Genomic DNA, 17,611 nt, shown 5'->3' with positions numbered 1-17,611 from the left:
CTCATCTCCAGTCTACAAAGATCAGTTCCCCTGCAGAAAATGGATGCTTTGGAGGTTGGACTCTGTGGCATTGTGCCCCACTGAGGTCCCTGCCCTCCCCAGGCTCCAGCCCCAAATCTCCAGGAGTTTCTCAACCTGGATCTGGCAACCCTATCCCTGCGGGTGGGCAGAGGGGATCTGGCAACCCTACAACCTGCATCCATGCAAGCACACACCTTCTTAATGTGGGAACTGGCAAGTTCTCATTATACAGCAGCATACTTAGAAATTTGCTGAGTGATGGAGAGAGCTTATTTGCTGATGTCCGGTGTCACGTTTCTCCTGTGCACATGACGGTGGCGAGTCTAACAGTTGCAGTGGTAACATAAGAACATAAGAAAGGCCCTGCTGGATCAGACCAAGGCCCATCAAGTCCAGCAGTCTGTTCACACAGTGGCCAACCAGGTGCCTCTAGGAAGCCACTAACAAGACGAGTGCAGCAGCACCATCCTGCCTGTGTTCCACCGCACCCAAAATAATAGGCATGCTCCTCTGATACTAGAGAGAATAGGTATACAGCATGACTAGTATCCATTCTAACTAATAGCCATGAATACCCCTTTCCTTCATGAATATGTCCACTCCCCTCTTAAAGCCCTCCAAGCTGGCAGCCATCACCACATCCTGGGGCAGGGAGTTCCACAATTTAACTATGCGTTGTGTGAAAAAATGTGAGTAAATGTAGAGGTTAAACAATTCAGACAAGGTCAGATGGTCTTCTGCAAGAAGAGGCATGACAGAAAGTTACCAACAGGACAAACAGCGGATGACTCAAGCAAGGAAGCCGAGATAAATGGGGGAAGCTTCTGAAGCAGGGGTGTCAAACATGGGACGGATCTGGCCCCTTGAGAGCTCTTACTCGGCCTGCAAACCAGCCAAGTCAGCCACACCCCTTTCTTGATCTGGGCTGTCGAAGCATGGTCCGGCCTGACCAAGTGACATTTATGTCATATCTGGCCCTCGTAACAATTGAGTTTGACACCCCTGTTCTATAGCAAAAGCATCACTTGTCTATCGGTTTTTGTTTCCCAGCCAGTGTCTGTTGCAGTGTAGTACTAAAGTTACATCAGTCTGGTTTAAATCAGGGGTCCCCAACATGATGCCTGTGAGTGCCTTGGCACCTGCTGTCACCTTTCCTGGTGCCCACCAAGTGTTTCTAGAAAGTGGGAGGGGCCAGGGGGGCTTTTGCATGGCAAGGCGTCTGATTGCCCATTGGAGATGTGGTTGGCTGTGCAGATTTTTAAAAAGGTTGCTTTGACAGCAGCTGCCACCACAGCACAAGGATCTTCACTGTATGACTGAAGGGAAGCTGTGGCAGCCATTTGGTGGCTGTGCCCACCTCACTGTGTTCAGAACTCCAAAGGTGCCCGCAGGCTCGAAAATGCTGGGGACCCTTGCTTTAAACTATTTATTTATTTATTTAATTTATACCTTATTCTCCCCAGAGGGGAACCAAAATAGCTTACATCACTGTCCTTTCCTCCGTTTCCCCCTCACAACAACCCTGTGAAGGAGGATAGGCTGAGTGATTTGGTCCAAGGTCATCCAGCCAGCTTCGATGGCAGAGCAGGAATTCGAACCTGGGTCTCCCAGCGCTTAGCCCAACAACTCTGACTGCTACACCACATCCATTGCTCATTCATAACCAATCTTTCAAGAAGTTAAATTACCCTAGATAATTTCCCACTTGTGTTTAAGACCTGGCCTAAATGAAATCAAGAACTTCTTCTTTTTGTTTTCTTGAAACCCAAGGTGGAAAATCTATTGCAGTAGAATGCAGCGAAGGTAAAATCGGCCTTTGGTGTGGTGGAGCTTCATGGTGAATTCTGCATGCTGGGAACTATATAACGTTATAACATTAATTGCAATAGGATCTATATGCTGTTTTGAGCATTAGTGCTGTTTACTGTGTTGATTTACTTCTGCATGTCTTCATTTCTCCATTTACACCTTCTATTAATGATAGAAAAATGTCCTTTCCTTTACCAATGAATGTGGAGCAGCTTTATCTGCTGACCATATTTAACACATCGTTGTCAATCATAATCATTAAACATGGCCTTCCCTCTATCTTTAGCTTTCTGTTAGATCCATTCATGAATCTCCTTTTAATATGTCTGTCGAATGCACGATCGCTCAGTTTTCTGTATTCCCTTTCAGAAGATCTAACTGGCGTCGGAGGGCCTGGTAAGTATAACATTACTTCATAAGACTATGAATCTCGAGTGATTTATCACAAAACTATAATAATCTTCAGATGTAATACCTTGGAGAAGCAATATCAATAGCTTAATATAGACGTTTAAGAAAGTTAGGTATGGCGTAGTAAGACATTTTCTTTACCTTAATGTAGATTTTAATATCAATTTAGTGATTAACCTTAAACTTGTGCATAATAGAATATAAGACATAGTATTGAACAGATGGTAGTAATAAAAATTGTTTGAATAGATAGTCAATCTAGGAGAAAGTAAGGCACATTTGGTATTATGTTATGTTACACATTATGTAGTTAGGATGTATGTCATGTCTTATTTTATATGTCATGTTTTTGTAAGTGTAAGTTTAAAAATAAAAATATATAAAAAAAATCTTCAGTGGCCAAATGTAACAAGATGATTATGATGGAAAAACATCAGGTGTTGTGAGCCTGGAAAATCCACGGTATCAAATAATGACTCCATTAGGGTTTGTGCCAGGCATTTTGGGGGACAAAAATGCCCATCTAAAGGTCATGCCAGCCCTTCCCTGGCTGCAGAAGTCCGTGTTTGCTTTTTTGCCCAGTGCTACTGTGGGGTCCAACATATCCCGTCCCGCAGAATGTTGCACACGCAGCTGTGAAAGCCGAAAACCATTCCGCGTACCTACTCAGCGGAGAACATATGTTATCTGTGCCTTGGCACTGCAAGCATTGTGTTTAGAGTAACAAAATATTTCTTATAGCAAACCTTCCGGGGTTTTGCTTAGAGCCAAACGAGATTTTACATTTAAAAACAAACAAACAACCAGTTGACTTAAAGCATCTGCAGATAATGTCTCTTTAAAAACCAAGGAAAGTCCGATTTGGCTCCAAACTGTGGCTTTAGGGGAGGAGAGGATTCTGCCCCCCCCCCACATTTCCTAAGATTAGGTGGGGGGGATTATTTCCCCCTTTTTGGCAGAATCAAGCTCTCTGAGTTTTAGAGAGACTTTCCCTGCAGCAACCGTGCAGCTATAGGAAAAGTGAATCAGGTCCAGGCAACATGGACCTGACTCTTACCAAAAAAAAAGAAGAAGAAGAAGAACATCTACTTTGGTCCTTAATGTACAGCAGAAGGATTGGGAACTTCATCTCAGGGAGCCATACTGGAATTGCGTCAGGAGCTGGAAGGATGCTGCTGATTGTTCGGGTTTACAGTGCAATCTGTTACACCCTTCTAAGCCCCTTTATGTCAATGAGTCTAGAAGCGTGAGACTCTGCTTCGGATTGCACTATTAGTCCACTAAGGCTGGCATAGTTTAATCTAGGGGGGTAGCTGTGTTGAGTAGCACCTATGGACCCCATAGTGCCCTTTACCCATTTCCTAGTGTTTGCCAAGTAGTTTTGGAAAGTGGGCAGGGCCAGGTGGGGCTTGTACCCAGCAGGGTTTCTGATTGTCCACTGGAGATCTGATTGGCTGTGCAGATTAAAAAGGCATCCTGTCAAACGGATGAATGTCAATGTTGAAGAGTCACTATTAGAGTTATGCGTGACCTCACTCTCTGACATTGTGACGTTGGCTCTGCCCCCTGTGGCAGCCAGTTTGTGGTGGAGCTGCTAGACTTCTGTGTAGTTTAGGGTTGCCAGCTCTGGGTTGGGAAAGACCTGGAGATTTTGGGGGCGGAGCCTGAGGACGGCGGGGTTTGGAGAGGGGAGGGACTTCAGTGCCATAGAGTCCGCTTACCTAAGCGGCCGTTTTCTCCAGGGGAGCTGATCTCTTTCAGCTGGAGATCAGTTTTAATAACAAGAGATCGCCATCTACCACCTGGAGGTTGGCAACGCTAGTGTAGTTTAATCTAGTCTTTGGATTCTGGTTAGTGGGGAAACTGTTTAACCATGTGCCTGCACTGATAGCATCCTGTATAACCGGAGTTCACGTTTGACAGCAATTCTTGGCGGGAGAAATGGGGCTGAGCTTGTGATAACTCTGGTTCGTGCACATTGTTCCATCACTGTGGTTATACATCAAGGGTGCAGTCTTGATGAAATCGAAACACAAAGAGCAACAGAGCGGGAGAACTTTAAACAAAATCTTTGAATGTTTGCAGATATTGTTGGCAGTAGTGAATTGACCTTTTTAATTTCCTTTCTTACAAAGCAGGTCTTATGGAACAATTGACTGAAAGGCATTTTGGTGAGTAGTTTGTTTGTATGCTTGTTCAGAAAATGCCTGCTGCTGCCTCTCCAGAGAACCTGCTGGAGACGGCTTACATAGCAAAACATGGTGAGAACATAAAACTGCATAAAAGTCATTAAAATTAACAAGCACATTTAGATACATGGCTTTGCCAACTTTGCTTTAGATTGTATCCAGGCCTTTTTGAAATCAGCAGGGCTTATTGCTCCATTTTGATTTTAAGATGGTATAGCTGTCTGTAGGATTTGACTCGATTTAAGTGTTCATTAGATTTGTTTCCCGTATCAAGAGTTTTCTTACAGTCTGGACTTTTGATCTCTAGTGTATTTTGTTTGAATGGAGAGAGGTGCTATTTAAGGAAGCTAGACATCTCTGGGAATAAAACAGTTTTTAAACAGGAGTGTGTGGTACCTTAAAGATTTTTCCTTTGTGCTTCTAAGATCTTTATTTTTCTGATTATTTATGGTTACTGGTTTTTGCAGTTATTTTTAAAAAATATTGTATGCTACTTTGAGGATTTATTTGAAATAGGTCAGCTGTAGGTATTCCAAATTAACTAAAGACCAACCGGTTTTTATTCTAGCATAAGCCTTTGTGGTCCAGAACCCTGTTCGTCCTGTGTCTGGAAAGTAGGGTTGCCAACCTCCAGGTACTAGCTGGAGATCTCCTGCTATTACAACTGATCTCCAACTGATAGAGATCAGTTCACCTGGAGAAAATGGCCACTTTGGCAATTGGACTCTATGGCACTGAAGTCCCTCCCCTCCCCAAACCCTGCCCTCCTCAGGCTCTGCCCCAAAAACGTCTTGCCAGTGGGGAAGAGGGTCTGGCAACCCTACTGGAAAGGGGGGCTCTTGCCTAGTCTGTGGAAACTTAGAATTAAAAAACATGTCAGGCTTTAAGGTGCCACAAAATTCCTGTTTTCAATACCTCTCTAGAACTGTACATTTTAGATCTCCATTCCTAAATACCTCTTTGTACCTGGTGGATAAAAAACAACTGTAGCTCTTCACATCTGGCTGCTATCGACTTTTTATCTTAATGTCAAGTTGCAGCTGACTTATTGCGACCCCTTTTGGGGTTTTCAAGGCAAGAGATGCTCAGAGGTGGTTTTGCCATTGTCTGTCTCTGCATAGCAATCCTAAACTTCCTTGGTGGTCTCCCATCGAAGTACTAACCAGGACTGACCCTGCTTAGCTTCTGAGTTCTGATTATATCAGGTTAGCCTGGGCTGTCCCAAAATCTGCATCACTGACTGCATCTACACATGGATATTATACTGCTGTTGCACTGTTGCAGATGTTCACAACCGGATTGGCTTGACCACACAGGATAAGCTGGTTGCAAACGCTTGTTATAGTACAGTGATACCTCAACATATGATTCTATATGACACTATGATTATAAGCGTGGTGTAGTGTTTAAGAGCTGTGGTTTGGAGTGGTGGGCTCTAATCTGGAGAACAGGGTTTAATTCCCCACTCCTCCACATGAGCGGCGGAGGGTAATGTGAACTGGATTTGTTTCCCCACTCCTACGCATGAAGCCAGCTGGGTGACCTTGGGCAAGTCACTCTCTCTCAGCCCCACCTACCTCACAGGATGTCTTGTGGGGAGGGGAAAGAAAGGCAATTGTAGGCCGATTTGATTCTTCTTTAAGTGGCAGAGAAAGTCGGCATATAAAAACCAACTCTTCTTCTTCATCTATGGGGCGGGATAGCTTTCATAGTTCTCTATCCCCAGCTCAGCAAAGCCTTTGTAAACCAGTGAAAGTGTGAAAATGGGCTTACGTACAGCAGTGGAATGTTATTGGCTTGATTTCAATCCTAGAACTTCAATCCTAGAATCTCTCTGTTTCTTTCAGGCAAGCTTAGTTTCTTGTTTTGTTGATTTTGGCTTTCTGTAGATGGTGCTTACATCCATTTTGAGGAAGGTTCCACTCCATTAGATTCTTCCACTAATAAGGAATATTATTAGTGTCTGTCTGTCTGTCTATCATCTATCTATCAATCATCTATCTGTCTACCTACCTACCTATCTATCTATCTGTCTGTCTGTCTGTCTGTCTGTCTGTCTGTCTGTCTATCTATCTTATATATTGATTTTTAAATGTATGTCTCTGTCTATCATCTATCTATCAATCATCTATCTGTCTATCTATCTATCTACCTATCAATTGTCTGTCTGTCTGTCTGTCTGTCTGTCTGTCTGTCTGTCTGTCTGTCTGTCTATCTATCTATCTATCTATCTATCTATCTATCTATCTATCTATCTATCTATCTAATATATCGATTTTTAAAAAGGATTAAACCATAGACCTAAACAACAAAAGGCCAGTGCGTTCTGTTAGAACAACAAAATGCACGCTATGGAAAGGGTCATTGCAAAAAAAAGCATAGTAAGTTTTAGGGAGGGGCTGTGGCTCAGTGGAAGAGCCTCTGGGTCCCAGGTTCAATTCCCAGCGTCTCCAGTTTAAAAGGACCAGGCAGTAGGGGATGTGAAAGACCTCTACCTGACACACTAGAACGTCTTCTTTTTCCTTCTAAGCCTATTGACTCTCTTTAGGATTGCACAGTCAAGCCGGTTGCTGGTTCTGCAAAGACCTGGCTTTATTGCCTTTGCAGGTGGTTTTGCTGCTCCGGGGGAAAAGGGGAAGAGGGTGGTTTTCTGGGCAACAGCGCTAACTTCCTTGTTCCCAATTAAGCACTGTGGCCAGAGATGAACAAGCTCTTTGCATGCTGAAGGGGCAGAAAGTGTGTGTGTGAGAGAGACGTACACAGCAGAGGATTAAGTAAAGACTGACCAAGGCAACCTAACCTGTTAGATGATAAAACTGCAGTTGGGCTGTGTTACTTCAGAGTGCTGTTAGTGGGTGTTGGTTGAATCACACTTTCCTCCATATTTAAAAACAAGCCAAATGAAAACCCTCACAGAAAAACAGAGCATGGAGGAGAGAGATTCTATCCTCCTCTTTTCTCTGACGTGTTTTTTTTTTCTTTCTTCCCCACAAGGAGCACTTAAACATTTATTTACTAAATACGTTTGTATTCTACCTTCTCGTCAAGACATTCAAAGATGATGCAGGAAATAGGAAAAAAATTGTCTCGGGTCCTTGGTGGTCCTTGGCCTGCGACACGTCTTACTCTCAAGGGATCTCGGCCTTTTGGTGGCCCCAAGGAAAACAGACGAGGGGCTGCCTCGGCTGGGTTCTCTCAGGCCGTTGTTGGTCTCTTCAGGAGCTCTTCTCCACAGTGTGAAGGAACTGTTTTACTACACGTTCTGCCATTGGGAAGACTGACCCGACCCCGGATGGGGGAGACTCGGCGGTGGGCGCGACTCCATCCACTGCTAATGAACTCTTCACACTCGTTACGAGGAGTCCTTTCTTGCCAACTCCAAAACCGTGCAGCCTTCTTCAACTCCCTGTCCTCTGGAAGGGGTCGTTAAACGTCACTCCTCTTCCATGCATGGGTCCTGCCTGTCCTCTTCTCCCCATTCTGTTCACCCCCAACTTTACCATACCACCGCCTTTAGAACGCTTCCCAAAGCTAGACCACCTGCCCCCACCCAATTCCACCTCTAGCCACCCGACCTCCAGCCCTGAGGATGCGCCCCTGCCCCCTAACACAGCTGAAGCAGCCACCCAGGCCCACAGCATGCGTCCCTGGCCACATCCAACTGGTGAGTTCTCACTTGTGTACTCCTAAGAACATCAGAACAGCCATGCTGGATCAGACCAAGCTCCATCAAGTCCAGCAGTCTGTTCACACAGCGGCCAACCGGGTGCCTCTAGGAAGCCACAAACAAGACGACTGCAGCAGCACCATCCTGCCTGTGTTCCCCAGCACCTAATATAATAGGCACACTCCTCTGATCCTGGAGAGAATAGGTATGCAGCATGACTAGTATCCATTTTTTACTAATAGCCATGAATACCCCTTTCCTCCATGAACATGTCCACTCCCCTCTTAAAGCCTTCCAAGTTGGCAGCCATCACCACATCCTGGGGCAGGGAGTTCCACAATTTAACTATGCGTTGTGTGAAAAAATACTTTTATCTGTTTTGAATCTGTCACCCTCCAGCTTCAACAGATGACCTTGCGTTCTAGTATTATGGGAGAGGGAGAAAAACGTCTCCCTGTCCACGCTCTCCAAACCATGCATAATTTTATAGACCTCTATCATGTCTCCCCTCAGCCGCCGTCTTTCCAAGCTAAACAGCCCTAAGGGTCTTAACCGCTCCCCATAGGACAGTTTGCTCTGACAGTTCTCCTGGTCTGAGCCTCGTTTCCTCTTCATCTGCGGCCCTCCTGTTGGACTGTAGGGAGACCCAGAACTTGACCTGGGTTACAGTCCCTCAGCAACCTGGGTTGGAGAGCTTGACCCAGGGCTGTGACCCAGGGCTTGACCTGGGTCACAGGCCCTCAGGAAGGGGCTGAGGCCATTGCATAGTAATGAGGGTTGGGAGGAATAGCCAACCATGCACTAGTCTTGGCACAAAATTATCTTCCCGTTCAAGGTTTTCCCCCCATCTGGCTGCCTTTTGTGAGCAGAAAAGTGAGCCGTTGTGGCTCAGATTTTATGTCCTTTTAGGCTCGGGGATGGTACTGAGGAGCTAATGGTGCACGCAGTTCTTAGCGGTGTCACAGTTCTAAGAACATCACAGGTGCCCTGCTGGAGCAAACCAGTGGTCCGTCTAGTCCAGCATCCTGTCTCACACACTCACCGGCCAGCTGCCCTGGAGGGCCACCAAACAGGACCTAGAGGCAAAATCCCCTGATTTTGCCTCCTAACACTGCCATTCAGAGATTTACTGCCTCTGAATGTTGAGATGTCCATTATTCATTGTGGCTATTAGTCATTGATGGTCTTCTCCTCCACAAATGTATCTAATCCTCCTTTAAAGCCGTCTATGCCAGTGGCCATCACTACGTCCATGGGCAGTGAATCCCACAATTTAATTACTTATTTAGTATAGAATAGAATCATAGAGTTGGAAGGGACCACCAGGGCCATCAAGTCCAACAATGCAGGAAATTCACAACTACCTCCCCCCTCCCCACCCCTCGTGACCAGAAGATGGCCAAGATGCCCTCCCTCTCATCATCTGCCTAAGGTCACAGAATCAGCATTGCTGACAGATGGCCATCTAACCTCTTCTTAGTAAAGAGGTACAGGTTGAGTATCCCTTATCCGGACTGCTTGGGGCCAGAAGTGGTCTGTATTTCAGATCTTTCCGCATACTGGGTTTTTTTGGAATTTTTGCATATACATGATGAGATATCTTGGGGATGGGACCCAAATTCATTTAGGTTTTATATACGTTTTATACTGATCACCTGAATGTAATTTTAAACAATATTTTTAGTAATTTTGTGTACACTGAACCATCAGAAAGTAAAGTTGTATCTTACCAGAATCCATGTATCAGCTGTTAAACAAGAACAACAACAAACTAACAACGGCAGGCTTTCAGTCTCCACCTACAATGCATTGTACCCTGCATTTTAATTTTTTTAGGTGAGAGGAAACATTGAAAACGAGCAGCACGCATCTGCCTGCATGCCGGCTCGAAGGGACCAGTTTTCGGATTAGTCTGGATATGGGATGTCCAGATAAGGGATACTCTACCTGTACTTCTTTTTGTCAGCCTGTGAGTCTATTGCCCATCAGCTTCATTGGGTGCCCATGAAATCTTGTATTTTAGAAGAGAAAATGGTCTCTGTATCCACTTTCTTCACCCCATGCATAATTTTATAAACCACTCTCACGTCCCCTCTGTGGAAGACAGCGGGCTTGGAAGGGTGTTAATTCCATTAATATCCAAAGATATTATGCTGTCGGGGAGGGGCTGTGGCTCAGTGGTAGAGCATCTGCTTGACCTGCAGAAGGTCCGAGGTTCAATCCCTGACATCTTCAGTTAAAGGGACTAGGCAGGTAGGTGATGTGAAAGACCTCTGCCTGGGACCCTGGAGAGCCGCTGCCGGTCTGAGTAGACAGTACTGACTTTGATGGACCAAGGGTGTGATTCAGTATAAGGCAGCTTCATGTGTGTTCATGTGTTCAAGGATTGATGGACTCACATTCTAGCTGTAGCTGAAGAAATGAGCTGTGTCTCACGATAGCTCATACCCTACCAGAAATTTGGGAGGGATCGTGGCTCAGTGGTAGAGTATCTGCTTGGCATGCAGAAGGTCCCAGGTTCAATCCCCGGCATCTGCAGTTAAAGGGACTAGGCAAGTAGGTGATATGAAAGATCTTCCTGAGACCCTGGAGAGCCGCTGCCGGTCTGAGTAGACAATACTGACTTTGATGGACCGAGGGTCTGACTCAGTATAAGGCAGCTTCATGTGTGTTCATGTGTTCATTTAGGATTACATTTGTCAGTCAGCCTATTGCTGCAGGGTGCTGTACTTTGAGTGCATGTTCCTGATTTTATATTGTCAGGTCAGAGTCGATTGACATCGGCAATCCATTTTGCTGTGATAGTTGCATTGGCGATAGCAAGGGCCCTGAACTTCCTAGCCGAGGCTGGATACTGGAATTTCTGTCCTTGAGTCTGATAAATGATGTGGAAAATGTGACGCCGCCGTTGTGCTTTTCAGCCCAGGACTGAATTCTCAAAAGAGAAACAGAATTTATATATGAAGCCTGGCAGTTTGTAAATGGTCTTTACTAATTTACAGTTTCTCTTGGGATAAGCGGCGCTCAAAGATATTATGCTGTCAGTGTAAATAGGCCTGTATTAATGACTCTGTTGCGCAAACTCTTCAAACAGGTGGCCATTGAAACTGGGAGAGCGTTGTAATCATTTGTAACTGTCTCTGTAAAATGGCTTTCATTGTGATGGAGCTTGGCAGATTGTATTTCATCTACAAATGATCTGTTTATTTCTAAAGCTGCAAGTGCGCACAGCAAATTAAGACCAAGGCACAGAGATCTGTTCGTGATTGTGTTGGGGAAACCTGTCAAATCTCCTTATTCTGCTTTTGAAGCTCAAGTCTGTTCATTCTTTTTACCCATTTCTTTATAGGTATTTTCAAACAGAATAGCAAAAAAAACAATATCAAAGGCATTACAGGTAGAAAGTGTTAAAAAAAACCTTAAAACACCAATGCTCAGTTCAGACGCTATGATAGACCATGGTTTAGGAAGTTTAACTACGGTTTAGCGTAGTGTCTTCAGTGGCCACTGCAGTTGGCAGCTGGAGTGCTAAACATGTAAGCAGCTCTAGTGTTTGGCTTGCCTGTTCGTTTGGAAGCTTAAACCGTGGTTGGAAGCTTAAACCATGAACTCAGGTTAGAGCAAACCATGGTTTGTCATAATACCAGAACTGAACCTAACAATGCAATCTTAAACTGAGTTACACACTTCTAAGTCCATTGAAGTTGGTGAGCTTAGAAGGGTGTAACTCTTAGGACTGCATTTTTAACAATTCTTCCTCCATTGCCACTCATGTATATTGTCATATAAGCTTCATTACTGAAAATTACAGGTTGGGTACAAAGAGCTGTAACGTTGGCTGTCCCTTAACTATACTCTCTCCTCCCATCCTCTTTTAGTCTTATTGTTGAACCGTGACCTGAAACTATGTTGGTTTTAAACCCTGCTTAATGCAGCTCTGCTTAGCTGTATGTAAAGTCATGGTTTGGTTGGAACCGTGGCTCAGTGGTAAAGCATTTGCTTGGCATGCAGAAGGCCCCAGGTTCAGTCCCCAGCATCTCCAGTCGAAAGGGTCAGGCAGTAGGTTATGTGAAAGATCTGGAGAGACTGTACAGTTGCTACTGTTCAGAGCAAATGACGTTGACCTTGATGGACCGCTGGTCTGACTCAGTAGAAGGTACCTTCGTGTGTTTGTGTGTCAGTGCCATGTTAACCACTGGAAAGGAAGGGGGAGAATTGCTCCTGAGAGGGGAAAGGGTGTGAGGAGAAGGCTACACATTCTTACTGCTGGATCCAGCATGGTGCAGTGGTTAAGAGCGGTGGTTTGGAGCGGTGGACTCTAATCTGGAGAACCCGGTTTGATTCCCCACTCCTCCACATGAGCGGTGGATGCTAATCTGGTGAATTGGATTTGTTTTTCCCATTCCTACACACAAAGCCAGCTGGGTGACCTTGGACTAGTCACAGCTCTCTTAGAGCTCTCTCAGACCCACCTACCTCACAGGGTGGCTGTTGTGGGGAGGGGAGGGGAAGGAGATTGTAAGCCGGTTTGATTCTTCCTTAAGTGGTAGAGAAAGTTGGCATATAAAAACCAATGCTTCTTCATCCGTCTCTTAGCCACAGTTGAATGGGATTTAATAACCTACTCTTTTGGAATGAGAGGAATGCTTTTTAAGACCAGTGTGTGTCTCACATCAAATGTGTAGTATGAAGACTGTTGTATACAACAGGTTAAATTGTTGCATCCTTGTGTATACAGGACAGAGATGCCATATTTCAAGGACATCATTATTGTTTAAATTATGACTAATTTTGCCTACCTTTAATGTTCTATAATTTGCATAATGGTAGTGCATGGTTTTCAGTGTTACAAAGTTTAGCTGAATATACAAATATGAGTCCACTCCTATTGCGACAGGCTGTTTCTGGCCAAATTAATCCACTTTTGTATGTTTACTACAAAATATGCATATTCTATTTCCCATTTTTCCTACCCTTTAGATTTATTTACTTCATTTATACCCCACTTTCCTCTCCATTGGGGACCCAAAGTGGATTACAACGTTCTTCCCTGCTTCATTTGATCCTCACAACGGCCCCATGAAATAGATCAGGCTGAGGGTGTGTGACTGGCCCAAGGTCACCCCACAAGCTTCTATGGGGTTTTGAACATGGATCCCCCAGACCCTAGTCCAACACTCTAACCATTATGTCACGCTGTCGGCAGGCAATGGGAAACCACCTCTGTTCTTCTTGGGCCTTGAAAACCCTACAGGGTCGCTGTAAGTCGGCTGCAACTTGCTAGCACTTATCACCACCAAGCCAACAAAAGCTGAGGTATCATATGTTACAGCAGTGTGCAGATCTCTTTCCCATATTAGATGTCCATGCAGTTCTACTTGCAGAAAACTGATGCGTTAATTTTCTAATTTTCATAAATATGTCACATAGTATATTTAATAACTAATTTATAACAATGCATTTTATATTGTTAAAGCGTAAAATAACGTTAGGCTTGAGAACAAAGGAAGTACTGCATACATTTTCATTCTCCCCAGAATTTCCAGTTTTTTCTTGGTGGTAGGGGGCAATGGTTGTTGTTGTTTTTTTTTGCCAAAGGGCTTCAGATTGTCTGGAAATGGACATCTCTACTCAGTAGTAGGCCAAAGTGTGCTTTGCTTTTCCAGCCGTAGACAAGGTGGCCTTGCTGATCGGCAACATGAGTTATTGCCGGCATCCGAAGCTGAAGGCCCCTTTGGTGGACGTTTACGAACTCACCAACGTGCTGAGGCAGCTGGACTTTAAAGTGGTTTCCCTCCTGGATCTTACTGAACCTGAGATGCGGAACGCCGTCGATGAGTTCTTGCTGCTTCTGGACAAAGGAGTATACGGTAAGAATAAATGACACAAAAGCAGATCCGTTGAATACATGTACTTGCTTGTACATCCCGACACTCTTGTTGTGAGAAATGGCCTCGTCCCATACCAGTGATCCCCAAGGGGACACCCTCCAGTGAGTTTCCTACTTTCCCAAAGGAGTTCATCCCCAAAGCAAAGAGCCAATCCTCTCTTTTCATCACCTCATCGCAGCAGGAGGTGCTTCACAAAATCCCAGGAAGTGCCGTTGGTTTGTCTGTAGGGGGCACCCTTTCAGAAAATGGCAGCATCCATCATAGGATGCTTGGCTTGGGACATTTTGTGATGGGCCCCAACTCCCATGGGTGGTGCTAATTACCTGTTCTCAGAATTCTAGAAGCATCCGCAAACTTCACTGAGTTGAGGGACCTTGTCCTGTACAATTAGAAGAATAAAAAAACTTCTGTTTTATATAAAGATTTCCCCCCCTTTCACCCTCTGAAAAATTAATTACTGCAATTGCTTAACAGTAATCAATTTTTCAGATGTTGAGGGTGGGGGGAATTACTGTAATTACTACAGCCCTGACCTAAATGGCCCAGGCTAGCCTGATGTCATCAGATCTCAGAAGCTAAACAGAGGTGGTCCTGGTAGTACTTGGATGGGAGATTCCCCAAGGAACACCAGGGTCGCTATGCAGAGGAAGGCAACAGCAAACCACCTCTGTTAGTCTCTTGCCTTGAAAGCCCTACGGGGTTGCCATACGTCAGCTGTGACTTGACAGTACTTTACACATTACAATTACTTAACAGACCGTTTTTTAAAAAAAAAAATCAAGGAGGATGAGAAAGCAGATTCAGCTGTTATCATTGGTCAAAAACATTGTAGAAGTGGAAGATATCAAGCTGTATCGTACAAGTCAAGATGCTGATCCCCAATACTGTGTTCTACAGCTTTCTTTCCTAGTGTTCGTACCTGAGATTCTTTTAAGTAGAGATACCAAGGATCTGTTCGTGCGCTTGCAAAATGCATGCTCTGCTGAGCTACGGCTCCTCCCCTTCTCATCATTCCCCCCTAAATCTAAAAAGCGCCCTGCATTAAAGTTGCAGTTGTGAAAAACAAATTATGCTTTCACTGAAGGCATTTATAGAGAAGGTCCCTGCCCCGATAGGGCTGTTGCAAGTGGTTAAGTGGAGGGGAGAGGGTGTTCATGCAATAGTTTTACATTGGTTGCCTCTTTGCAGCTGGTGCCAAGGTGAAGTGTTTACAAAGTACGACTTTCTCTTTGATCGGTTACCTTTGATTCGTTCAATGCTGGCTGATGTGACATTCAGAAAGGTCTTGCCCTTTCTGCAGCCGAGCCAAGGGTCACTGTGACAGGAAGATTTACTGGAGCAGGAAGGGTGCCCACAGACCTTCTGACGATTCCCTTTTCTTAGCAGTCACTTGTCAGTTGCATTTAAAGCCATGGCAGCCGTGCCCTTGCTGGAGCCAACTGACAGGAACTCGAATGAAAAGCTGCGTCAAACTGTGTGTGGCACCCAGCCTTTTTATTATTTAAAATTTGTCCGTTATTCATGTAATTAATTAAAAATAATTTTGGACAAGGACTCAGTTTGAGAGCCAGTGGGGTGTAGTTGTTAGGAGCGGTGGATTCTAATCTGGAGAACCGGGTTCGATTCCCCACTCCTCCCCATGAAGCCTGCTGGTTGACTTTGGGCTAGTCACGGTTCTCTCAGAGCTCTCTCAGCCCCACCTACCTCACAAGGTGCCTGTTGTGGGGAGAGGAAGGGAAGGCGATTGTAAGCCGGTTTAATTCTCCTTAAAAGGTAGAGAAAGTCGGCATATGAAAACCAGCTCTTCTTCTCATCAGGATCCCAAAGCTCTTTCTGCATCTAAAATTGCATAAGTAAAACCATATTTTTGTCCATGGACTTTCTACAAATGACATGCCGCTGTCTTCTGAAAGTTCCATCTTTCTCTCATAATAAAATTACATAAATGGAGGAGAAGAGAACTCAAGGGCATCCAACGAAGCTGATGAGTAGTAGGTTCAGAATGGACAAAAGGAAATACTTCTTTAGACAATGAATGATTAAAATGTGGAATTCGCTGCCAGAGGATGTCGTGACGGCCACAGCCAAAGGCAGCTTTAAAAGGGGAGGGGGGGCAGGTAGACAGATTCACGGAAGATAGCCAGGGTGATTAAAGGGAACCACCATATTTAGAGGCAGTAAACCTCTAAATACCAGTGCCAGTGCCAGGAGGCAACATCAGGAAAAGGCCTCAGGCTGTATTCCCTGTTGTTGATGCTAGAATGGATGGACCACTGATCTGATCCAGCAGGGCTCTTCTTATGTTCTTAATCTATAAGGAAGTAGAATCATATAATCATAGAGTTGGAAGGGACCTATGGGGTCATCTAGTCCAACCCCCTACACAATGCAGGAAATTCACAACTCCCTCCCCCACACACCCCAGTGACCCCTACTCCTTGTCCAGAAGATGGCCAAGGTGCCCTCCCTCTCACCATCTGCTTGTGTGTGTGTGTTAAGTGCCATCAAGTCGCTTCCGACTCATGGCGACCTTATGAATGAAAGTCCTCCAAAATGTCCTGTCTTTGACAGCCTTGCTCAGATCTTGCAAATTGAAGGCTGTGGCTTCCTTTATTGAGTCAATCCATCTCTTGTTGGGTCTTTCTCTTTTCCTGCTGCCCTCAACTTTTCCTAGCATCATCTGCTTAAGGTCATAGAATCAGCCTTGCTGACAGATGGCCATCTAGCCTCTGCTCAAAAACCTCCAGGGAAGGAGAGCTCACCACCTCCCAAGGAAGCCTGTTCCACTGAGGAACCACTCTAACTGTTAGAAAATCCTTCCTAATGTCTAGACAGAAATCTCTCTCTCTCTCTTCCTCCCCACCCCAATATGCCAATCCTGTTCAAACAGCCAAATCCTGTTCTTCAGGACAAAGTACATTTTATGGTGGCTTTTTTCTGGGTTTCTTTTTATCAGCCTTCAGTTGCATAGCTCTGCAACTAATTGGCTGTTGGTATTATCAGCTGTTTGATGTTGCTTAAAACGGGATAGCAGAGGCATGGAGTTGGTGCCTTTTGCATGCACAAAGGCATTAACCACAAAGCGAACGCTAGGTTAGGAAGGTTAGGAAGGAAATGTGGCACTACACCCTTGAGCTGCTACAATCACAGGGGCACACAAAAAGCACCGCTGATCCACTGGATAAGAAAGTTTTGTGTGGTTTCAAAAACGTGGTTTCCAACAAAAGATTCCAGTTACGCAACAAAACAATTTACACAAGTTGCAACCATCTATGCAAGTTTACAAGGTTTCGCGAATCTTCTCCTTCTTACGCTGATTGCATTGGTCTGTTGCTGCTGTACAGGAAAAACTTGACTTTTTGATTTTGCTCCCTGTTGCCAAGCAGATTAGTTATATTTATAAAGGCAGACCATGCTGCTTTGTGCACAAGCCTTTTTTCCCTCTGGTCTGCCAGGAGCAATTTTTTTTAAAAAAAGCATAACTGGAACCTTTTGTTGGAAACCACGTTTTTGAAACCACATAAAACTTTCTTATCCAGTGCATCAGTGGTACTTTTTGTGTGCGTATATATTCCACGTACCACTTCCCTTTTTGTATTGTATACAATCACAGGGGCAGCATA

At 44.7% G+C, this 17,611-nt stretch overlaps 1 protein-coding gene across 1 annotated transcript in view; it reads left to right on the top strand.

Annotated features, from left to right (window-relative positions):
- Positions 1 to 17,611, top strand: part of MALT1 (MALT1 paracaspase) — a 51,788-nt gene that overhangs the window by 21,899 nt on the left and 12,278 nt on the right. Inside the window, exons 7-10 of the mRNA XM_056848668.1 lie at positions 1,792 to 1,824; positions 2,200 to 2,226; positions 4,377 to 4,412; positions 13,764 to 13,967. Of these exons, the coding sequence (XP_056704646.1) occupies positions 1,792 to 1,824; positions 2,200 to 2,226; positions 4,377 to 4,412; positions 13,764 to 13,967 (300 nt within the window). The remainder of the gene's footprint in view (positions 1 to 1,791; positions 1,825 to 2,199; positions 2,227 to 4,376; positions 4,413 to 13,763; positions 13,968 to 17,611) is intronic.

This window comes from Euleptes europaea, chromosome 4 (assembly GCF_029931775.1).
Source record: "Euleptes europaea isolate rEulEur1 chromosome 4, rEulEur1.hap1, whole genome shotgun sequence".
NCBI classification, from domain to species: domain Eukaryota; kingdom Metazoa; phylum Chordata; class Lepidosauria; order Squamata; family Sphaerodactylidae; genus Euleptes; species Euleptes europaea.
Note: the sequence above shows the minus strand (reverse complement) of the source record. Positions and strands in the feature narration are given on the sequence as shown.